Source organism: Stenella coeruleoalba, assembly GCF_951394435.1.
Source record: "Stenella coeruleoalba genome assembly, chromosome: 7".
Lineage (NCBI taxonomy): Eukaryota > Metazoa > Chordata > Mammalia > Artiodactyla > Delphinidae > Stenella > Stenella coeruleoalba.
This window is the reverse complement of record NC_137153.1, coordinates 69,293,231-69,319,415: the sequence shown is the minus strand read 5'-3', so window position 1 is coordinate 69,319,415 and position 26,185 is coordinate 69,293,231. Positions and strand designations below refer to the sequence as shown.

The following is a 26,185-nucleotide window of genomic DNA, read 5'->3' as shown; positions in this document are numbered from 1 at the left end:
CATTTTTATAGAATTCTAATTTATTTATCCAATTTACTTATACAAGATAATACAATAATGGTATTATCCACTGGGACAAATTCTACAAGCAGTAAGGAAAAATTTCAGTCTTTTTTTCCCCAGAAAGAAAAAACTCCCTAGAGACTGGTTTAAAAAAATATGTGTAATGAAAAGGAATAATTTACTACAATCATTTGAGTTTTTCTACCTCAAAGCTATGTTTTTTCATAATTTTGGAAGACATACTACAATGGTAGTTGGTAAAGCAATGTTTTCTCAATCTATAGTTCACATTTTAAAGTTTTATGTTGTCCCGTCTGAATTTTTAAAAAATAATCTGTAAAGTACATAATATGCAGGAAATTTTTAGAAAAATCTAATTTATGTATATAGTACTGAGTTTCAACATTAGAAAAATCAAATTATCAATCTGTTCATTATTTATTTATAAAAGGAGAACTGAAATAGGTTTAAATGACTTTCTTAAGGCCATACATACACCATCTCAGTGCTTGATCTGGTTTCCAACACACTTTCCTGATTATTTGCATACCAGTTATTATTTCTACAAAAGCAGCATATATGTCACATTACTTGTCTCAACCAAATTTCCATGCCATATATAGAAGGTGTGATAAAAAGGTGATATTCTACATGCAATTCAAGTTAAATGTAAGTTATGGAAGGAAAAGAATTCCTTTACTGAGCATCAACTATCAGTCAGGCAATGTGCTAGGCTCCTATGGATGTAAAAATGAATGTGACCTCACTCCTGTCCTCCAGGAATTTACAGTCACATACTAAAAATGATAATAAGAACACTCAAACTAAAGCATTTCTCCATTTTGCTTACATATTTTAAGATTTGTGATCAAGCTTAGAACCTACACTTTCAGACTCTTAATAAGAAAATCCATTAAAAATATTGTCAGAATTATTTTCTTTAACCGTGACAGCTGAATTTTCCAGAACAATTTTAATTTCAAATATTCCTACATGATATTTATGTAATCAAACATGTCATTAACCTATACTTGATGTTGGCTTAGAAAACATGGCCACCAAGCCTATAAGACAGAGCAGAGTAGTTTTAAAAATAAAAATAAAATTAACGTTCTGGTCAGGAAGCCTTTAGGTTCTCTATGAACCACATACACATATGAATACATTTAAATATACCTATTGCCTCTAAACATATACAACGCTCCCCTATGAAATTTTTAAAAGATTACACAAAATAAACATTCATTTTTATAATGACCAAAAAATTTACAGGTCAAAAAAATTCTTTTCATATGAATCATCTGTAACCTTACTGTCAGTAAACAAGTTTTCCAGAGGCATTCACACATGATTTCTGAGTACTCTACATGACACATAGAATAAGTTCACATATACATATTCATTTAGTGTAAACAGAGGTGGTAAACTGATGGGAAAATCCAGTTATAAAGGCTCAGACTAGTATTCTGCCTACAACAGTGGGTCAGTATGTCTCTAGTGTTCCTTTTGAAATTTTAAGACTTTGTTGATTATGAAACAACTGACAGAGACAACACATAAAATGTGGCAAAGCAAACCTGCCTCACATATTTCATCCACGTGCCTCAGTAAGATGACTGGGATCTGAAAGCATTGTTTCCTCATTTGAATGGTGTTAGGGCAGCTCTAGTGAACCATACTGCACACAAATGATGGCTCTTGTTTTGTGTACATATACTAGATAGAGCCTTCCATTGGCATTCTAAATATATAAAGAATATAGAAATAAAGAATATTGAAATACAGAATATAGAAAGGAATATTCTATGAGGAATTTAATCCCTTGAGATCAAGGAATATTTTTTAAAAACACCATAAAATGGGCAAGCATATAAAACTATAAGTATTTTTTGAAAAACAGTAATATTTTGCAACTGAACTAATGAAGTGCCCACATCTACAAGCATTGAACAATGCCAGTAAGTTAAAAATGTCACAGATATGTTTGTATGTATGTCTATGTATCCTCAAATAATAAGGCATATTGTCAAAGCCAAAATGGTATATTTCTTAACAAAAAATAAAAATCAATAAAAAATCAAATATTTCTTCCTTTGCTAATGAACAGAACATATATCTATATATGAAACGTTAAAGGGCTTTTTTTTTCAGAAATGGAAAAATAATCAATTTCATAATGTGAACTTTATAACCAAAAGTATAGAAATAATAAAATAGATCTGATGTAGAATACTTTTAATAAGATATAAATCAAATGAAAATAATTTGTTTAATTAATCAGATACAACTTAAAAATTTCTGTAAACTGCCTTAACTGTTTACCTTGCAATATTTAATTACTTAAAAGTAAATACAAATATCTAAAAATGAGAGTTTATTAATATCTCATGATCCAGGGCTTCCCTGGTGGCGCAATGGTTGAGGGTCCGTCCTCCTGCCAATACAGAGGACACGGGTTCGTGCCCCGGTCCAGGAAGATCCCACATGCCGCGGAGCGGCTGGGCCCGTGAGCCATGGCCGCCGAGCCTACGCGTCCGGAGCCTCTGCTCCGCAGCGGGAGAGGCCACAACAGTGAGAGGCCCGCGTACCGCAAAAAAATAATAATAATAAAATAAAATAAATAAAAATAATAAAAATAAAATACTCATAAGCCTGAATAATATTACTCAAGCCCCTAGTGAATAACCTGGAGAAAACGAAGCTTTTATTGGATTGGCCACATGGTCCTCTGAAGTGGCTAAGCAAGTCACAGAATCTGGACTGGCTCTTTTGCAAACTGATTGTTCTTCTTACATAATTTTACATTGTTAAAGGTTTTTCTTCATTTCTAATCCAGTTTTTAAAAATCTGAGTTTATCTGTAATATGTATTTGTGTGTCTGTGTGTGTACACACGTGTATACATATTTACATACATATGTATATTTTATATATATATATATATATATATATATATATATAAAATCATTAGTTGGTTTGAAAAATTCCACAAGAGTGGGTATGCAGGTATTCTAGTGACTATCACTTTTACAGTAGCAAAGCTACACTTTGTTCCCTGCCCTTTGCTTGCAGGAGGAGGAACTCTTATTCCTTCCCAGAAGCCTGGAGATCACTTGGGAAGGGCAGGAGGTCAAGCGGAGGTAAAAGCCCTGAAGGATGGAGGTGGCTCTGCTGCAGCCATGACTGCTCCAACTAGGAAGCCTGCCAACAACTGCACACCCAGGAGTAGTGCTCCCACAAATTGACTGTGTAAGTGGAAATTGGTTTAGGAGCTACCAGATAAGATTTTGAGATTTAGCTGGGGATTAATCTGCATTCTACATGCCAGTATTTAACCTTCGAGTTTTGACACGGTGATAAAATTCTGTCAGATCTTTGAGTCTAAAACATAGTATAAGAAAGGATTAATTTTTATTATAAGAGAAACTTGGCAGTTAAGTGTAACCTGAAGGTATACACTCCACGTGCTGCCCCAGGGAAGTTCATGCCTATTAGAAGATATATTGTTTCCTTGGATTTCCTCTTTTATAAAATGTATTTGGACACTAATTCAATACCCTTAACATTTAGTAATTTAGAAATAACTATTGCTATTTCTTTTACTCTTTTATAAGATGTCTTATAAAATATTTGTTTATATTTATGATTTTAAAAGCCCATGAAATACCATAGGAACTTTTAACCTTTATATTTAAAACCTGTTTATTCTACTAATGAACTAATGTAAATTCACGTAAGGGTAGAAACCAAGATAATTGCATCTTTCAACCTTTGCATTTAATCTATATTAATCAGGGTAGATTAAGGAAGATGAACAGTTCCTATTTGTCCCAAAGGGAAATACTGATTGACAAATTAAAAAAATATACATTATTGCATTCCCCAATTAACATCTAAATGTAACATTGGCATTTTCCCCCAGATGGATTATTATCCATTAGGATTCATTTTAAGTTCAGTTCACGGATGATGTGCATTTTGACAGGTCTTATTTCCATCATAACTTATATTTACAGCACAGCCAAGTCAAGAGAAAGTAAGCATAAAACAAGGTTTTGCTTTGAGCTGAATATATTTCAGTAGCTAAAACCAGCAAAAATCATTATTTACTAGATAGTAAAAGGTATATAAAATAAATGCCTAAAGCTTTTTATATACTTTAAATGGAATTTTAAAAATGCACAAGCTGAAAAACATTACGTGAAATTTGGGAACAATTAATTTAAGAATGTTTCTGCATTTAAATTTATAATCTAAAATATCCCAAATTTGATACAATATAACCATTAAATGCCAATTTATATTATTTACAACTGAGAAGAAGTATAAAATAAACTTAAGTCTGCAATGAAGAAAATTAAGATATTCTAATTTGATTTAGGCAGACTACACATCATTTACCCATAACATCTTCACATGCCAAAAAATTTAGAAATAAAAATATTTAAATAAAAAAAACTAAAGGTTGTACACGGGGAAATGATAGCTCGGCCATACATTCTTTCACTCAAATGGTGTGCAGGGAGACCATTGTCTTATCAACAATGCTCACACATACACCTAATTGAAGCATACTTGGTAACAAAGAATACACGTGTGAGTCCCCAAATAAATGCACACATGATTGGCAAAGGTACTTAGAATACTGAAGGCAAAATAAGGTCTGTTCCCTTCTATTACTTGTCTCTTACATTTATTCACTTAGCAAATATTTAGTGAGCACCTACTATGTACCTGGCACTGTTCTAGGCACCAGGGGTGCATCAGTGGATAAAACATATAAAATCTTTACTGTCTTAGAATTTTCACTTGTCAATAAATATTTATTGTCTGCCTATATAATGCTACTACTGGAATAAGTGCCATTATGTTAATAATGTTAATAGAAGGGAACATGGCACTCAGTGTAACTACTCAGTCACAGATGAGGCACTATGTTGGGTATGAAATAGGCAAGTTATACATGCATTTTTGACCTGGATGATAAGAGCATGATGATAAAAATAGACCAGTAGTACAAAATACTCTTAAGAATATGTTGAAAAAGGGATATAAAATTTAATACCTCACTAAATCTTCTAATGTGTAGAAAGAGAGGTGAAAAACAAAGAAATCCAGTTGGATTATACCAACAGGGGATTATTTATTTGATTTTATCCTAATAAGAATTTTCCAAATTATTGTGAATAATCGAATATATAAAGAGAAAATAGAAAATCCATCTATTCCATATTGCAAAATAGAATGACAACAGGCTTTCAGCTCAAAAATCATGACTAAGATCCCTCTTCAGAAACTAGTAAGTATGGGACACAAATTATTGATAATTTCTCCTAAATTTTGCCTAATGAAATTGATCCTTTGTAGAAACTGATGTCAGGGAACTATTATCATAAGGTTGAATTTATGTCCACTTCAAAGAATCCCACAAACCTCAAATGATTCTATATTATGTGCTATATAGGAAGGGATAAAGATAACTTAGAGCTTATTAACATTTAAGTTGTTAGCCATATTTAAATTAAAAAAAACCCTCGCCACTAAAATTTTTCTACACAACTGAAAATCATCAATTAGGTTTTAACAGAATTTAAAATACCCTTAGCAGGTGATTATCAACTGGAATGCATGTAGTAGCTTATGCCAGTTGCTTGGATAAATCTAACAAAAATTAGGAGCATCACTAATTTTCCAAGGACAGAAAGACAGCATGATCTTCTAATGGGTTCAGGTGGAAACAAAGCCTGACCGGTCAGCAGAAAACACTGATCCCTTCTCCACTGTTTATAAACATCTTTAGAATCCTTTGTATTTCCAGAGACTTGACTATAAATGTGTTGCTTTTAAATAAACTTAACTGTACCTCAGAGGTGTAATAAAAGTGAATCAAGATATTTAGAGACAGATTATCACTACATTAGCAACATTTATGCCCACTCTGTATATACTGAAATGCCTCTGGGAGTTATAAACAGTATGGAAGAGTTGCCATGCTATGTAATAAAAAGTACAAAGCCATAGAGTAACAAACATGTATCTGTTGTTTATGCAGCTTAATTCACACATTCATTAACATTAAATATTACTTCATGAATTTTACAAGAGAATAACAATGAAAAAAAACATATTTGAAAAGTTTCAAAAAACCAACAAATAAAAATATACAAAAATGTTCTTATATCCACATTATTGTTCATAAAAATACTAATTAAGATGGGTAATTCAAGTTAAAATTAAACACATCACATATTTTACTGAAGTATATATCTCAAATGACAATGAGATGTGAATTGAATATCAAAGCACAACTTCATAGAAGTCTGAAAGTTCAAAAAAGGTAACTGGAAATTTCAGGATTCTTTTTCTTATATCCCTGCACATTTTCAACTAAAAATGAACAACATTTTCCCTTGCCATTTTCAAAACAAAACACCAGATGGTCCTCGCCCCCTCCCCAAAACATACATCCTAAAAGTTGAAAGTAAATCAGTCTCTACACACAACCACAGACTCATGCTAGCACAGCAGGAATATACCTATGAAACATGTAAAAGAGTGATGTACTGCATACAAACTTTCAGAAAGGGGAAAAATCATATTCCTTAAACTTTCAAAAGAAGGGCCAAGGTATATATTGTTTTATAATTTAGAATCTATAATTTTCATCAAAATTGTAGTCATTCTCCAAGTAGGTTAACTTGTTTTTATTTGTCATGATATACTTCCCTTTGAAAAAGAAACAAACCACTTCATCTAAAAATAAATGTGTAAGAACATAAGGAAGTATTTTGTGTTATGTTGGAATATAAAATTTAAATGTTTGAAAATTCAAATATTTAAAAAGCACAGTGAAACATTTTCTATGAGCTAAATGTTTCAGGTTTATTGAAAAAAATAATGATATTTTATTTCACTTGGGTGATCCAATTTTGGACTTTTCAGTCACAAAATATGGGGAAGAATTAAAAATAATAATTTTATCTCCAAATTTAAGAATACACTGTCAGCTGGGAGGAAAAACTCTAATTCTTACTATATTGTTACTGACATTAATTCAGCAGAACTGTCTAGACAGATTTAAATCATAGGTCTATTTACTTTTTCCCATATATTCAGAAATCATAACAAAATAATTTTTAATCATCATTTTCATTGAGTCCCCAAAATTTGTACATTTGATGAAAATGTTTATAGTTTCACAAATTGTCATCATTCTTCTTACACTCACCAGTGTTGTAGTGATGCTGCATCTGATAACAGTTAAAAGCTTTAAAAAATAGTAACAATAATCCTGTTTTATCTGAATTATTGGCAGTTTATGGCTTATCTAGAATCCCGCTTCTTCTTTTGGCCCGGATTCATTTTTCTTTAGGTCTTAGGACCTGAGCTCATCTAGGTAGCTGTTTCCTGCTCATTTTATATAGTCTTACTGGTAAATAAATCATTTCGAACAGTTTATCATTGGGTTTGGCATTAACAATCTTTTTTCCACTTAAAGAATATTACTGGTCATACAAACAGACACGACCATTTCTCTGTCTCAGACTCGAAGATGCAGATTATAAACATTTGTTTCACAGTAAATAAATATCACACTAGAAAAATTTAAATCATCAGTTACTTTTTACCAATATTTGGTAGCTTGTTATTAACTTGGAAATATATCTGTATCAAAACAGTAAAAAAACCTAGTGAAGTAGTATATTGGGGGCTCTATTTTTAGATATTCCACTGTGCAAAATTGCCATTAAGTGATACAGAGATCATAAGGGGCTGAGAAAGGAAGGTTAAGAAGCAAAATAAATAAGTAAATAAATAAAACAAGCATTTAGAAGCAAGCAACACATGCAGAACAAGCAAGAGATTAGTTTACATGAAGAAGAGGCAACTTACATGGCTGTTGAGAAGAGAGCTTCTGTGAGTGGACAGACCGTCAGACTTTTGCAGCGTCTCAATCGCCATTTCAATCTGATAATAGATGTCATTAAAAAAAGGGCTCAAGACAAGATAGTAATAAAAGGCTCACCAGAGAATTTTTGATAGATTCTTTAAAGTTCAATTTCTTCTTCAATGGTGGCTAATGAATAGCTCTCACTAAATGTGTATTTCCTCCTTCCTCCCCCCAATCCCAGAGAATAACATAAAAATAGGCACACTAATAATAAGCTCAATCACAAAAGTAAACCTTTTTGAATATTCCATAATTATATAAGAAGGGAGACCTGAGAAGCAGGAACCCCAGAGGATTGTGCTAGTTAAAATATTCTTGACTTTCGTAGTTCAACATGTGAGACAGTAACCGCTCTCTTTCTAAACAGTCTCCCACCCAAAGAGTATTTAATATTTGTTCCGTTCTGTCACAAAAGAAAACTACTGCAGATTTGTGTTTTATTAATATGCATTAGTATTTTAATGCAAATGTGCAAAAACACCTTCATCAATGTTCAAAAGCTTCTAAATCTATCCATTCTTCTCTAAACCCTGTATTAAAATTTGGAAGTGGAGGGTCATTAGTATGAACACATTTAGATGTAATCATGGTCCCTACATCATAGTTTAGGATGTGGTGGTGAGGCAGAGCTATTAGAAATGATAGCAGAAATGGAATGTAGAAGAGAAGATAATTCAGAGCCAACAAAAAAAGGGACAATCAGAGAAATAGTTTTCTTCCGTGTAATCTCAGCACACCATGAGCAATCATAACACCTTAATTAAGTAGCAGGTGCCAATAATAAATGAGATGCACTCTCGATAACCTCATATTTAAAGATCACTATCTCTCAGCTCCTAGCACGATAGCACTTACTGTAAGATCAGGTTCCAAACACCCTGTATTTGATTACTGGATTCTATTAACAATATTAACTACAGTTAAATTAAAAATCACACTATATAGGAAAGAAATCATTATTTTTATTTTTGCTATCTGATCAAATCAACATCCCTATAAGCAGTTATAAAAAATATTTCATGCTTTCAAATACAGATAACATACTTTACATTGGCTATGAAAATTAATGATGCCTTGAAATTTCAACATACTGCCTCCCCCTACCAAAAAAAAAAAAAAAAGATGGATGGCAAAATCCATAGCAAAGCAAAGTCTTTTTTTTTTCCACCAAGTTTACAACTGCTTTATGGTGGAATACTTTATACACAGAATGTTCAGTCTCAATTATGTCAACATTAAATTTAATTTTCTTAGGAATTAGTAGCTTTAATTTTATGTTATTCCCCCAAGTTACTTGTTCTTCTTCCCTAGAGTTAATAAAATGTAATACAGAAAAGAATGTTAGGTAGAAATTATAGAAAAAATACTCTTAAAGTATATAATAATTCATAAGATGATATAATACAATTTATTATATGATTAACTTTTTTTTAATCACAAAATTAAGTTAATTGGCTTCTGCAACACTCTTTACCAGATGGAGGGTTAATGTAGTTCATCATTATACTTGAAAATAAACTGAAGAAAATGATATTGTACAAACCAAAAAAAAAATTATGGAAAGAGTAATGTAAATGTAATGAGTAAACATTTTACCAAAATGTTAAACTAAAACTATAAAGGACCTCAGTATTACATCTCTTAAAAAGGCATCAATAAGTGCTCTTGTTTTCAGAGAGAAAACATATATCGGGACTTCCCTGGCGGTCCAGTGGTTAAGATTTCGCCTTCCAACACAGGGGATGTGGGTTCGATACCTGGTCCGGGAGCTAAGATCCCACATGCCTCACGGCCAAAAAACCAAAACATAAAAGACAACAGAAGAAATATTGTAACAAATTCAATAAAGACTTTAAAAATGGCCCACATGAAAAAAAACTAAACAAACAAACAAACAAAAACAACCAAAAAAAAAAAACCAACCAAAAAAACATACATAAAAAGACAGCTGGAAAGTCTTATCCTCATGTGACTGTAAATCACTTCTAGGAAGAATTTGCTCAAAATTCAAATTTGCTAAAATGCCTACATTTTCTTTGAAGTTTGAGTGTGGAAAATTTGAGGTTAGATTTCGGTCTACTTAAAAATAAAATGATCTGTATCTTGTGATTTTATAGGTTTAAGTGAAAGGTAAAAATTATCAAAAATATAATAGCTGAGCAATAATGAGGGAGAAATCCACATCTGGCTTTGTTTGTTAACAGCAATTTTTATTTCTTTATGACTAAAGGATTTGTGGTTATTTTTGACAATTAAAAGATAAGTATGGTAAATAAACATTTTCCATTTCTTCCCTAAACTAATTAAGCTTTAGACTATGAGTATACCTTAGCTTTTTGTTTGAAAAATCAATTGTCTGAACTAAGGTACAGTGCCCAGTTGTATCTCTTACTGAATAATCACCCTAGGACTGAATCGTCAATAGTGCACATTTCTTCTTCACGATTATCTAATGCTAGGATACATGGTGCTTGGCAGTTTAGACTGGTTCATGATGATCCTGAACTATTGATTCATAATCAGATAAGAAGCTATGGCAACTCCTCTGAGATCAAATGGTGGGATGTTCCATTTGAGATGAGATGTTCAGCATGGAAAGGCTTATAGAGCATTAAGTGTCATTACTGGAGTGGGTGAGACTTACAACTCCCTATGTGAAAGAGCAGGTAAGAAACTGATAACCATTCCAGCCACCATGAGCACATGAATTCTCAGAAAAATCAGTCTTTTCTGGAAGACTAAAAAAAGATCGTTAGCAATATACTAGGGATGAATTAAAACCCTCCACGTTCGCCAGCTAAAACAGGATTCCCATGAGAATGGGAATCTACTCTGAGGGTGGTTATCAGTCAAAGACAGAAACCCTTGGTCCAGTGCTACTGCAGAAACACTTTCAGAAACTGGCGAAGAGGATTCTGCACTGTGTTTAGACACACCACTGAAATATTAGAGGACTGGCAGGCTTCTGGGGCAGAAAAGCGATAGAGATCAATGAAAAGTCTTCCAGCCATAGGAATTATAAGTGTGAGACCACCAGCCTCAGATGCTACCCCAACAGAATGCCTGACAAAGTCTGAAGAGTCAGAGCTCAGGTAACGTGGAGAGCTTCCTACATGCATAGGCCAGGTTTCTTTCTGACTGCACATTAGCAGAAAGATGAAAGACCTCTTTGCAGTGTGTCCCATGACAAGGCACTACAGAGCATAATTCGAAAAATCAGACCAGGTTTGAGCACTTGCTGAGAGTAGTTCACAGTGAAGACTATTCAGGAAAACAGACTTTCATCAGAGAGTGCAGGGACACCCATGAGTTTTGCTGTGAGTGAAGCTTAATTTGGGCGAAGAAAGAGAGGAAGGTAATACTAGTTGCCATGAGAAAACGATGTCTGACCTTGTGTCACCAGTTAGGAACTGCAGAATTAAAGTAAATACAGGTGTGACTCAGCTCCCCCAACCAAACACTGAATTCTCAAAAGACAGAATCCCAGGGAACAGTGTAAGTGGTTTCCCTCATTTGGGCACAAGTGGTTTCCCTCCATACTAAGAATGGAGTGCTCATTAAAGACTATGACAACTATTTTTTCTTCTGAAATAGAGTGGCATGGTCACAAATGTGATACAAATATGACCACATGGCAACAGGAAGACCTTAGTTCTTGTGTGGTAGATTCAAGGAAAAAAATACCTGGGCTCTGTAAGGCAGAAGAAACCCCTATTTGTTTGGAATATAGAAAGTATGCATGTCTGTTGCAGACTGCACCAGTGAAGAAACTCTTCCATGATTTCTCAGGAATTAGGGACAGAAATCAGTAGGAACAGGGAGAAGCTGTATTTCACATCTAGGAGGAAAAAAAATAAAGCTCAGTGGAGCTCCTACAAAGATACAGCAAACCGGGCTTCCCTGGTGGTGCAGTGGTTGAGAGTCCGCCTGCCAATGCAGGGGACACTGGTTCATGCCCCAGTCCGGGAGGATCCCACGTGCTGCGGAGCGGCTGGGCCCGTGAGCCATGGCCGCTGAGCCTTCGCGTCGGGAGCCTGTGCTCCGCAACGGGAGAGGCCACAACGGTGAGAGGCCCGCGTACCGCAAAAAAAAAAAAAGATACAGCAATCCCTCTAAGAAGGACCTGAAGGGGACAGGGCACCTATTACCTGATGCGGGATAGATACACACTATGATAAACATGTGGCCTAAAACACAGGCTGCAAACTCTTTTCCAGTCACTCAAATGCTAATGCTGCCTTGTTGGAATCCAGGGACCAGTGGAGAGTCTCTAAGCACCCAAGGTCACTTGAGGCTTGTAAGATATCCACCCAAGAATCAGTGTCCTGAAAAGGACAACAGAGAAAAGTCACACCTAAGCCCTTAGGGAAAGAGGTTGAGAGAACAGAGAAGAGGGGTCCAATGATGTCTGGATGTCCAGTAAATACTCTGTTTATATTCTCCTTTCCCAAGCTCAAAGAAGAGATCAATATTGTACTTTTACTAAGGCAGCAAATACTTTTTCCATTATTTATTTATTTATTTAAACATCTTTATTGGAGTATAATTGCTTTGCAATGTTAGTTAGTTAGTTAATGCAGTGTTAGTTTCTGCTGCATATCAAAGTGAATCGGCTGTACATATACATATATCCCCATATCCCCTCCCTCTTGAGCCTCCCTCCCATCCTCCCTATCCCACCCCTCTAGCTGGTCGCAAAGCACCAAGCTGATCTCCCTGTGCTATGCGGCTGCTTCCCACTAGCTATCTGTTTTACATCGGGTAGTGTATATATGTCAGTGCTATTCTCTCACTTTGTCCCAGCTTCCCCTTCCCCCTCCCCTCCATGTCCTCCAGTCCATTCTCTACATCTGTGTCTTTATTCCTGTCCTGCCCCTAGGTTCATCAGAACCATTTTTTTTTCTTAGATTCCATATATATGTGTTAACATACGGTATTTGTTTTTCTCCTGACTTACTTCACTTTGTATGACAGACTCTAGGTCCATCCACCTCACTACAAATAACTCAATTTCGTTTCTTTTTATGGCTGAGGAATATTCCATTGCATCCATGTCCCACATCTTCTTTATCCATTCATCTGTCTATGGACACTTAGGTTGCTTCCATGTCCTGGCTACTGTAAATGGTGCTGCAGTGAACATTGTGGTACATGACTCTTTTTGAATTATGGTTTCCTCAGGGTATATGCCCAGTAGGGGGATTGCTGGGTCGTATGGTAGTTCTACTTTTAATTTTTTGAGGAACCTCCATACTGTTCTCCATAATGACTGTATCAATTTACATTCCCACCAACAGTGCAAGAGGGTTCCCTTTTCTGCACACCCTCTTCAGCATTTATTGTTTGTAGATTTTTTGATGATGGCCATTCTAGCAGTGTGAGGTGATACCTCATTGTGGTTTTGATTTGCATTTCTCTAATGATTAGTGATGTTGAGCATTCTTTCATGTGTTTGTTGGCAAACTGTATGTCTTCTTTGGAGAAATGTCTATTTAGGTCTTCCACCCATTTTTGGATTGGGTTGTTTGTTGATATTGAGCTGCATGAGCTGCTTGTATATTTTGGACATTAAGCCTTTGTCAGTTGCTTCGTTTGCAAATATTTTCTCCCATTCTGAGGGTTGTCTTTTCATCTTGTTTATTGTTTCCTTAAGGCAGCAAATACTTTTAAAGAGAACAATGTAAAAAGAAAAAAAAAGCATTTCCCCATTATTTATAATTCCCCATCGTTATTTATTATTGGTATTTATAGCTCCCCATTGCCTTTTAAGGAAGGAGAATCCTTATCACAGGATGGCCCCTTGTTTAGCAGAGTTAGTATCAGGTTTAAGTGCTCTGCTGAAGGGGTGAGAGATTTGAGGAGACGGGGATCTGGGCACACTGGCGGTGAATGCTCATTGGTAAAATGAATGGACAGACTGGGGGGGACAGGTGGTGCAGAGAGGCTTTGAGGGACTGTGCTCTGGAAAGTGTGATGCTAAACCTCAGCTCTTTCCTCTACAACATCTTCAGTAAAATTGATGCCACTCACAGATACTTCAGGTACAAGTAATCAAGACTGGCTGGAGCCCAGGGTTCATTTAGGGGCAGTTGATGATGTCAAAAAGGTAAACCTCAGTTTCAAATGCAGGGAAATGTGGAGAGGTTCAGAGCCTTTCATAAATTGTTGATATTAATTTTATCATCACCATTATTTACTTTTAACAGAAAGAGTTATTTATTTTTAAGTAACTTTGGAAACAATTATTTTAGAGCTAACCTTATTTCCAACGTCAGGATACATCAATGTTGGGGAATGCCAATCACGCTCAGTAAAAAGGAAGAGGAAGACTGATCTCAAAGTGAGAGGTGCTGAAACTTTTGCATGAGTTGCATGGGGCAAAAAAGAGGATTCCCTGTACATGTGATTTATATACACATTATGCACATCTATTCAATGGCCCAAATAGAATATGATATATGTGGACAATTAGGACTTTGTCTTAATGTAAACATCAGCCAGTCATTCAATTACATGCCAATAAGACAGAAGGAAAAAGAACAATTATATCATCTTATTCATTGTCTTTATAGGTCAAGGCATATTCTCTTGACTCTGAAATGGCTTTTTAATCTTTTTTAAAGACTGAAGGTCAAGATTGATATATTCAACTACCACTATAATTAAAATTGGTCTCATGGTAGAAATTATTTCCTTTCTAGAACTGTTTAAGAAAGTGATTTAAAAATAGAAGTAATACTATAATGCTTTATGATTTATAAAGCTTTTTTACATTAATTCTCATTTGATCTTCACAACTTTGTGAAACAGCAAAGGCAAGCAATATTATCTCCTTTTCACAGATCAGAAAATTGAGGCTCTCTGGGATTGGGGGACTTTCTTGAGATTACATAGGTGTTAACCATGAGATTGGAATCCAAGGTTTATCACTCTGAGGTCAACAGTATTTCCATTTTATACAAATATAACAAGAATATAAATCAAGAGGAAATATCACTGTTTTTAATGAAACTATCTTCTGAGGGGTGGCTTGTAAAATTAAAATTTGCTACATGATTTACTGTTAACAAGATTTACTTTCCAATAGGAAAGGGTTTACATATGATTAATAAGCATTACTTGAAAATGATTTCAAAGTGATCAACTTAAAAAGCAACAAAAACTTTTGAATGGATAGTTAAATTTTACTCATCATAAAAACAGTTATATGATTGAATTTTCTTGTTAATACAGGTTGTTCTATTAACCTCACCAGTTAACACTTTCTTAGAGAAACAGCATTTTTGTTTCCTTGTGAAAGAATAGTAAATTCTTTAGAGAAACCCAATGAAGAGAATACACTTAAGACTGGAAATTTCCTTTGGGGTAATTTTCCTCCTGAACTGTAAGACTTGATATTTTGTTTGCATTTGAGATCAAGTAAGACAGAAACAATTTCTACTTGGTGGCTTGTTCAGAAAAAGTATCTGTGACTGCTGACACGAGCATGTGACCAGCGCCCTTATACCTGTTAGAAATGACCACCTCCTGGTGTGTGTGTGTTGGGTGGCAGGGGACTTCTATAGCAAGTACTTCAACCAGAAACACAAAGGAAACAAACCCTTTCACTTTACATGCAGTCTATATAATCACAACCCAGGTTTTTCTCCAAGAGTGGTCCTAGACACTTGTTAGAATTATCTGGGCACTTGTTAGCAATGCAAAACAACAACAACTAAAAACCAAAAAAAAAGAATGGACACTGCATTCTGGTGGCTCATATCTGTATTGCTAATGGTTTGATCTCTTCTTCAATTTGTCCAAAGCAGCGCTTTTCAGAAAGTAAGGTGTAACCCATTAGTAGGTTATGAAATCAATTATCCTGACCAGCATTTTTTAAAAATTAAAGAAATCAAATAGAGTAGAAAATACTCAAATGTCCTGGCACACAGTACAGGTAAGTATTGTTTCCTGGAACTTTGGTTTTAGTCCTCTGTCTATGAATGTATATATGTATATAATAGTCATGTGTGTATATATAGATGTATACTCATGAATGTATGCATATATGTATATGTATGAGTACTGGGCCACAAAGTAAAGGTATTTCTCATTGTAGATTGTGGCCCTCAAACTTTGAATGCCCTGCACGAAGCAGTTAAATCAGTTCCCTTCTAGTAACTGGATCCCTTCTAAGGATCTACAGGTGTCTCTTGGGCCCACGTGTCCCTGCAATGCAGATAGAAACAGCTCATTGAGGATAAAGCTGTGAATATGATACCGCTCTGTAAGTTGTATATTCAAGTGATATAGAAATCAACATATGAATCTATTACTCCACAGCAATATTAAAAAGAAGCTTAACTCAGATATTCAGGACGGGTTGTTCTTTTAACTCTTAAAAAAGCCCAGAAAACACACCTAGCCAGCTTTGCTTTTCATCTCCTCTTGAATAAAACCTAAGACAAAATCTTAATCTTATACACTAAGCATTTAGAGCAAAGAAGGCTTAGGTCTTGCAAACGCTTAACTACATGAAATATTTTTTACTCACTGATAATTTTATGACATCTAGAGAAAAAAATTTTAATCATTATGCTTTCAGACTGAAGTTTTGGCAATTTCATACCACCTAAAGCTATTTTGAAATATTGATAAGAAAAAACATATAAAGAAGATACCTGCATGAACTGAATGTGTTCTGAGAACATTTGGTGAACTAGGTGAACTGAAACCAAGACTGTTGTATCGGGCTTCCACTGATTATTCTGTAAAGCCTACCTCCCTCCACCCTCACCAGGACTTTGTGAAACTGGCATTACTGATGTGTGACAATAAAACTAATTTTGAGATATCAACTGTATAAGCACTCAGGGCTACAATTACCCTTCAGGAATCTGCTGGGTTAGGATTAAGTGATAGGATTTAAGGCCAAGTTGATAGTTTCAAATTTAAGATTTCAAATCTGCCTTTTGCAGATTATTCTGAGTACCAAGAACATTTTCACTTTGTATTTAGTTCATATAATCACTAAAACAGAGGTTTTCTCAAAGTGTAATTCTGGATCAGCATTACCAGAGTCACCAGGTGCTTATAAGAAATGCACATCTTGGGTCCTTCTCCACACTGAATCAAAAGCCTTGGGGGTGGGGTCCAGCCGTGCATTTAATCAATGCTCCACACATAATGTACACTCAAGTTTGAGAACACTGCACTAAAACATAATCAAATTTATTTTCTTTGCCAGGGTTAATCTGCAATTAATACTTCAGGGAGAATAAGTAGGGAGGTAACAGGCATTCCTAAAATGGCCCTTGCTAACTCTGTTTAAAGGGTGGTTTTAAAGTTTATTATATGGATTTTTGCTATTTTCATTCTTTTTCATTCTCTTGCTATCCAATCCTACCCAGCATTTAGACAATTTTGCAGTTTATGTTAGTAACATAATCAGAAGATAAGCACAATTTTCGTGAATCTAAAATTAATCAATTTACAACATATTAACATTTGTGATTTAAAAAATAATGTGATGAGAAAGAAAATGAAACTAACCACTTCAAAGAAGTCTGGGGGCTATTTGTGTATTTCTATTTTTGCCTTGGAGGATTAGGTACCTTTCAGTGATGAAATTAGCTCCATTACTCATATTGTAAACCTTTATATTCATAGAAGCACAGTGGCTGGTCAATAGTGATTGCTCAATAAATGTTTGAGAGAGTGAGTGACTCTAAGTACATGAATATACCAAACATTCACCTTCACCCCAAAATATTGAATAAGAATGGCTCTAGAAATCTTTACTAAATTTAATGCGCATTTTCATTCTCTAAACTTTCAACAGTCTAATAAAGAAGAATTTTTTCTGAAACCTAGGATCAAGGTTTAACTTGAATCATGATACCTCATAGACAATCTTTATACTGGGCACATAAAGAAAGGGTTGTTTCAGTTACATGCATTTGGATAGCATGACCAAATAGATACACTTTATAATCATTAAGAGCTTGACTAAGATTTTTTAAAATAATAAATCACTTTTTTTGAATAGAAAATATATTCACATGCCTCCCACCTTTTTTTCCTTCATTCCTTCTTCTAGAGATATCTTTGTACTTACATAAGCATATAGAAAGTATATTTCTATTTAAATGCACACGTGCGCCATGTGCACGCATGCGTGCGCATGCGCGCACATACACACACACACACACACACACACACACACACACACACACATTACTCCTTGCTTTTTCATTTAACAATATATCTGGAGATCTTTCCACATCTATCTATCTATCTACACACATGCAAACACATACACACACTGCCTCACTCTTTTTAATGGCCGTACAAAATTCCACTGAATGAACAAATGCACTAAAATGTATTTAACTATTTCTCTGCTGATAGACAATTAGGATTCTTCCAATCTTTTTCTAATACAAATAACTCTACAATGAATACAGTTGTTTATGCAGCATTTCACATATGTAAGAGTATCATCAGTGGATTAAATTCCTAGAAGTACTCTCTGAGTCAGCGGCTATGTGTATTTTCAATCTTTTTTTCTTTTTGGATTTTCAATCTTAATAAAAATTTCCTTATTGCTCTCCAATCCTGTACCAATTTAGTACTATCAACAATGAAACTGCCTGTTTCTTCACACCTTTGCCAAGGTTTACTAACTTTTTAACTTTGCCTGTGTGAGAGATGAAAAATGGTATCTTTGTAGTTTATTTTTCATTTCCTTTTCAGTGAACTGCTTCTTCAAATGCCTTCCTCATTTTGGTCTCTTTTTTTTCTGAAGGATTTCTATGAGTGGTCTATATATTAAACGAATTCATGCTTTGAATATAACATTTCAAAACTTTATGCGAGGTTGTTGTTTCACTGTTGCCTTTTGTTGCTGTGGTTTCTGTCATATGGAATGTTTTTACTTTTATGTAGTTGATCACATCAGCGTATTTTTTTGTAGGATCTGAATTTTACATCATGTTTCCCCACTATAACAGAATAATAATAAAAAAAATTTTCCATCCAAGTGAAATTAATTTTTATATAAGGAGCAATGTATGGAACCAATCTAATTTTCTTTTAAAAATAGTTATCCAGCTGTCCCAAGCATTATTTATCAATAATATCATTTCTCTATTGACAGGCAATGCCACATTTGTCATATGTTGTATTCTTATATGCATTTGGCCTATAGTCTATTACTGGCCTATACTGGTCTATTCATGTGCCTAGACAATTCTGTTTTAATTATTAATTTTATATATGTTTGAACAACTGGTAGGGCTGTTTATGTCCCACACCACGCATCATTATTTTTCTTTTTATACAACTTTCTTCACTATTCTTGCATGTTTATTTATGTAAACAGTATTTCTTATAAAAGAAAAAATCTATTGCTATCTTGATTAGGATCATATCAAAATTTTTAAGTTAATTTAGGGAGATTCAAAATGTTTGATACTGAAACTTCTCTTTCAATTATTCAAGCTTCTTTTTTTGTCCCTTAGGAACTTAAAAAGTTTTATTCAGCAGCTGGATCTTGCACATATATTGTTAGTTTACTGCCTGGCATATTCTGAGTTTATTATAAATGAGATCTTTGCTTACATTATATTCTAGCTACTGTCAATTGTATTTAGAAAAGCTACTGATTTCTTTGTATATTAATTTTGTACTAAGTCACTTTACTAAATTCTCTTATTATTGGTTCTAGTTTTTCATTTGATTCTCTATGATTTTTATCAGGTACACAATCATATCATCTGCGAATTCTGACCTCTTTACCTCCTTCCTAATTTTATATTTCCTTTTCTTGTCTAACTGCATCTTTCCTATAATTTTGAAAGGACAATTAAAAATCACATCTTCCTTTCTCACAAGGCAGATGGGAAAAGTTACTAAAACTTATAGGGGGTAAATTTAAAATAAATGAGTTAAATTATTTTAACTTTCTACAGATAGATTACAAAATCCCTAGCCCATGAAATTTTGGGGCACCAACAGTTATAATTTTTAAAAACCTAGACTTTAAGAGAAAACAATTCCATAGCCAACAAATACAACTGTAGCTATGCATACTGAGAAAGTGGTAACCAAATCACATGCTTTTGGAGGATGTACTCATAAACATGGGAACATGGAGAAACTCCCTTTCATTTGAGAATTGATAATTGGTCATAGGCATCGTTTAGAATTTTCCCTCATTAAAATAAAAGACATGGGCCAGTGGAACAGGCAGTATTAAATTTTGTGGGTCTAATACTGACTCACATGTAACTCACAGATGACAGTATATTTTAATTTGCCACCAATACATTTCATATTTTATCTGGATCACCTAGCTTCCATAAATGAAACATTAGTGATTTTTTTCCTTCAAAATCTACAGTAGTTTCAAACTAGTAAATTAACTTGCAATTTGATTTATAAATATAAGGATCAAGTTAAAGTTATACAACAGGTCACCTGGAACATAGTTTACTTCCATATTTATAAGTAGAATTTACAAACATCATTAAACCTTCCTAATCTAGATTTTAGATGGAATAGAATCTAGCCATTTCTGGCATGTTGTAACACACCTGTGGTTCTGAAATGCTGTTTCAGTATGAAATAGCTAAAAATTAAAATAACTCATTGTATTTTGCTTTAGAAGGGAATCCATCAGCTATGCTCAAGAGGAGCTGAAGGCCCCTGTCATTCTGTTTGTCTTAACCTTCTAGTTTATCAAGATTTCTAGGAGTAGAATGTCTTACAGCCTTAGCCATAAAATTACTGCCTCTAGATCTTATCAGCTTCAAGGCTGGAGCAGTGTGAAACTGACTGACAGCTGAATGGAATATAGATGAAGCAATGGAGACTACAAGTCATTCAAAGTCCCATTTTATTAAGTGCTTTGAAAATAAGGTCCCAGAACCTTCAGTCAATTTAGGATTTAGTGCAGAAAGCAGAAGATTCGTGGTACTCTCTCTGAGGAGTTTTATCTGAGAGCTCAGGTTGGCCTAGGGAAAATGGGACGCAGGAAAACAGAAAATACTAAGATCATAATGGACATACATACTTCTGCCAAAATAAGTGGAGAAAATAGTTTTGCTTGACTTTCATTTTTAAATCATTCAGGCTAACTGTAAAGCTAAGAAAATTATTTAAAATAGAAATTTATTATTTCTGTAATATGTAATATATAAAATAACTGTGATTTATGCATAACATCACATTTCTAACAAAAAATTTCTTCCAAGCATATCTTTATATATGACAATTAAAGAGAAATTTTTGTCTTATGTGACTATGTTGCTTTTCTATCTCTATATAGCCATAACAAGTAATCCAACATTATTTTAACATTTTTTACCCTTTGGTAAGAAGAATGGGCAGTTCAGCTCCTTCTAATATAGTCATTTCCCCATAAATATAAAGAAGCCCTTCAAGTATTGATATAAAAAAAATCTCTGACACATACCGTTAGGTGGAAAAAAAAGCAACATTCAGTATTTTTGTTACTATTCGTAAAAAAATTTAAAAATGCTAATGCGAGGGAAAGAGAGACATTCTGCTTGTACATTCAGAGAATATCTCCAGAGTGATACTCAAAGAACTTGATAACTTTGATTGCCTCTAAGGAGAAGAACTGAGGAACAGAAATGAGAGGGACACTGCATTATGTACTTTCTTTTATCTTTTGAACTGTGCTACTTAAGAATGTATAACTAATTCACATAAATAAATTCATAAAAACTTTACATGCAAACCCAAGGATAAAAGAAATAAAAGCATCTACAATTATTGAATGAATTCTTAACTTTCTATAAATTATATAAGATAGGCCAAACTTTTACTTATATAGCAGTAGATGGACATTGAAATTTTCCTCCAAACAATTGAAAAAATTACAGTATTTTTCATTAATCAAAAAAGGTAGAGATATGAACAATATTAGCTTCAACACATTTTCCTTGTGCCCTTTGGTGGGATCTAATTTTAGCAAGAGCCATTTAACATATATAATTACTAAATGTATATACAGAAAAGTAGAAAATTAGCTTTCATATCACAGTCTCAAAAATGATTAATGTAATCTAATTTAGTTAGTTTTCTTATCAAGAAGAAAAACAACTCCATAAATAACCATCTCATTATAAGAATTCAAATGTTATTTTATGGAGGAATGAATAAATTAAATTTCTTATAGCAAATTGCTTATTATTATATAGTCTGGTATAGATAAACTATGTTGTGATAAATACAAAAATATCACTAACTACAATCATAAATTTTTGATTCTCAAATGCAAAATGTGTTCCGGTTCCAAAATTCTAAAATTCTAAAAAAAATATGGTTATATGAAAAATAATGATGAAAAATAAATTAGAGTTTAAAATGAATAAAGACACATAAGGAACACTATGGAGATGTATTTAGAAGGACGATCAAGGCATAATGAGTTCAGATATGACTGTAGTCAACTCTTCTACCTTAATGTCCATGTTCTCCTGAAATGTTAACAATAAATAGATCCCTAGCATTAATTTAATGTTTATTTACTCAAATAGTAACTTAGCTGAAGTCATACCCAGTGATTTTCCAATAAAAAATGTTACATAATCTTTTTGAAAATTCTTATTTAATACTATCAGCAGGAAATGCCTTTTAAATGTGTATAAGTTTATACTTATATTTAAATAAATAAAAAAATATATACATACATACATATTTAATAATTTATACATGGACTCCATTGACCAAATAAAAGAGCACAGTAAAAGGAGAAAAAGTATTTTGACCAAATCTGAATATTGGTAGCTTGTACCATAATATATTCATCAAATAAAATGTAATATGTTACCATAATAATCTTTTGAAAACTTCTGAAATTTCTATGTACCTTGAAAACTGAAACATTTTACAATGCATAGCAAAAATGAAATACTAAAACATGTTTATGTAAAATATTTTTTCACTTAAGGTTATAAAACTAAAGTAAATCATATGCTCAAATAAAAATTCTCCATTAATGTAAATAAAGATCCTTCTATTATAAGAAAGATGGTTTTATATTGACTATTAGACTAGGTAACAAAATATTTCAAGTGCTGATCATTTATTTTTCTTAGTAGTGGCTTCAATTTCAAATCATCTCTTTTTACTGATTTATCCTGAGAAGTTGGTTTGCACATTGGAGTAAACCTCTTTGTGGCAGAAAATTATTCCTAATAAATTTAAGTGAAAGTATTTCTATATAGACAGAGGTCAAATGTAAGAGACAGCAAAGGCAATTATTCTGGGAACCAGAGCAGGAAACCTTGGTAACCAGAAACCGCGTAAAGGTATTAGGTTTGTGCTGTTCCCGAGCCCTCAAATTTAACTAGTTTCACATCAACTGAATTAACTGACTATACATTCCACTTATTACAGGCTCTTAAGGCACAGCCCAATTGACTACTACTGTCAGGAATTCTGGCAATAGTAGAGGCTACTCCTACCCAGTTAGCTGCATCAGGCATGCTATGGGTGATAGGTTGAACACAGAAGAACAGTCAGAAAAACTGAATTTATATGGCACAGTCTGGCTCAACGTTTGGAAAGAAATGGCTTGCATCTCGACTAACAGGTTCTTAGAGACTGTGCTCATAGACATTCTTTCTATGGTTCTACAGTGAATGAAAAAGATACATGAAAATAAGCAAATCTCCTTTAATGACACGGCACCTACCAAAAAATCTAGAGTTTCAGGAGTCTAAACAACTATAATACATGGCACAAATTTTCTAGCATTTGGCAAGAGGAGGATGGGAGGAAATCTTAAATAGGTGTCATAGCACTTAAACTTTGTTAACTTTACTATAGGAACAGATGTGAAACTGTACAGAATCACCACCTCACCGTGAATGAAGCAGATGAAGATCTTCAGTACGATTGAGGGGGGATCTAAATCAAATATAAACTGTGGTAATAAATGTAAGGTAATAATTACTAGCAGATGTATATTTAGATAATATGTATCTATCATACGTCACTATCATGTGCTTTGATGAGAACACCTTATGATTTTTCCATGCAAAAGTTCTCTCTTTATTTAACTTTTAAACTCCTTTTGCTAAAAAGGAAATTTTCTTGTAAAAATGAAAACAAAAAACCATCCTTAACAGAACCTTAAATATTAATGCCTTTTTAAAAGGGTGAATTAATATGTGCAACTGACACTTAGGAATTGATTTTTTAAAAATAGTTTTCCCACTATTCTCAGCTGTTATAAGTCAGTTATTTTGTGTTAATTTACCAATTAATATAATAAAAATTGCACCAAATTTGTGTAATGGATAACTTAAGGAGTCATGTCATTTTTCACACTCTATACAGAAAAACAAACAAAAAAATCAAGCTATAAAATTCATCCTGCTAATGTTTGTACCTATATATACATGACCTGGAATAATCAATTTAGTTAACTCAATGATAGCACTAGTAAATTTAGTAAACCCATATCTAGTTCATGAGGATGTTTAACAGATAGCTAAAATTCAGTGTGAAGGCAAGTATCAGTGCGTGGGGAAGGTGAAGCAGGAGAGGGGTGGGGATGGAGCGCTGGTAAGCCAGCATGAGAGAGGGTATATGAAACGAAAGTGGGAAAGGACTCTTCCTCCCCATTTTTTCCAGTTCTCCTAAGGCCTTGGTAAGTGGCAAGTACTTCCCTTTCCACTGAAAATCACTTTCTGGATGGCCTGTATCAGGAGCATTATACAGTACTGGTACCTAATATACCCCTTTTCCTTTTATGGTAAAGATACAGTTATTTTACATCTAGAACATTTTACCATTTGTTGGTAAATATTATGATTTTAAAGCTGAGAGGATATTAGGAAATCATTTAGTCTAACTAACCCCTTATTTTATTGACAGGGGAACTGAGGTCCAGAGAAGCTATGATTTAGTTTCTAATCTACATAAATATACTGCTGTGACTAAAAGGTTTAGAAATGGTGTATTTAGTGTTATCAAAAGCAAGAGAGAAATGGGCATTAGAAATGCTTCAAAAATACAAAGAAAAAATGACAAAAAAAGAACTCTCCAGTTAGAAGGGTTAGTTATCTCTTCTGATGTTACCAGAAAATAGTGAATTAAAAATAAGGGCTTGAAAAAATGGATTAGGGAAAAGATACTAAATGATGAAAGTATGAACACATGCAATCATTACAAACAGAAAAAAGTATATACAAAATACTTACCAAGTACCTATTATATCATGAAGAAAATTCACAAAATGAAAAATGTAAAGCCTCTCATATAATTATTTTCTACTCAATTTGTTTCTATTTCATTATAAGAACAAACTATATGGTAGGATTATGGAAAAGGGGTACATGCACTTAATTCAAATCCCCAGGCCCCTTTTATATGAAACATCTAGAAAATCAATTCCATTTCTACTTTAGGTAGGTGGTTCTAAATGATTATTCTGCCTATGCTTAGTTGAGGTAAAAATGTAAAGGCCAGGTTACAGAGTTTGAGGATATCAAATTCTGCATAGGTTCTTATTACTATTTCTATTACAGCATTTTAGCACATTAAGATATCTTGTGTCAAAATAAATATATTTATTAAATATTAAAAATTTGAAAACTCAAATATGTGGTTGTGTTCCTAAGATATTATTTGCTCATACCTATGATCAGAGCCAATATAAATGCTTTTCATTGGAATCACCTAGATCAGTGCTTCCCAAAAGTGTCCCTCTGGTAGAATGCAAAATGACTTTACATATGGCATATGGGTAAACATTTTTAATTTTACTATTTAAGTACGGATTTTAACATATATTAGAAAAAATTACACACTAAAACTGCACAGCACATTGTTGCTCCAGCCCAGTGTTTTGGATTTTTTCTCTCTAAAGAGAAAAATGTACGATAGAGTCTATCAAGAACCTAAATTAAACAAATAAAAACTCAAATACTTACTGTCGCTGGGGAAGCCCGAGTGGTATGTGTCACTGAGTGACCAGAATTCTCCATTGAATTGCCAATCAGATAGGTTCCTCCAGAGCTGCTGATGAGTTGTCCTCCCGTGACGCCCATCTGAATCCCACCAGTGCCCACCATACTGTGGGATGAGACCACGGTAGTCACCTGTGCAGAACTCCCTTGAGTATCAAAGTAATTCCCTCCAGTGTTTTGGCTGTACATCTGCGTTTCTGTGTAAGGATAAGTTGTTGTTCGGCTTTAGAAGAAGAAGAAAAAAG

At 33.7% G+C, this 26,185-nt stretch overlaps 1 protein-coding gene across 17 annotated transcripts in view; it reads right to left on the bottom strand.

Annotated features, from left to right (window-relative positions):
* RFX3 (regulatory factor X3) overlaps window positions 1-26,185 on the bottom strand; it is a 289,212-nt gene that overhangs the window by 68,162 nt on the left and 194,865 nt on the right. For 16 of the 17 annotated variants that reach the window (XM_079927662.1, XM_079927671.1, XM_079927672.1 and 13 more), the window contains 2 exons: window positions 25,905-26,163; window positions 7,896-7,970 (listed from right to left, as the gene is read on the bottom strand). In XM_079927662.1, coding sequence (XP_079783788.1) covers window positions 7,896-7,970; window positions 25,905-26,163 — 334 coding nt within the window. The remainder of the gene's footprint in view (window positions 1-7,895; window positions 7,971-25,904; window positions 26,164-26,185) is intronic. The other variant, XM_079927668.1, reaches the window with a different exon arrangement.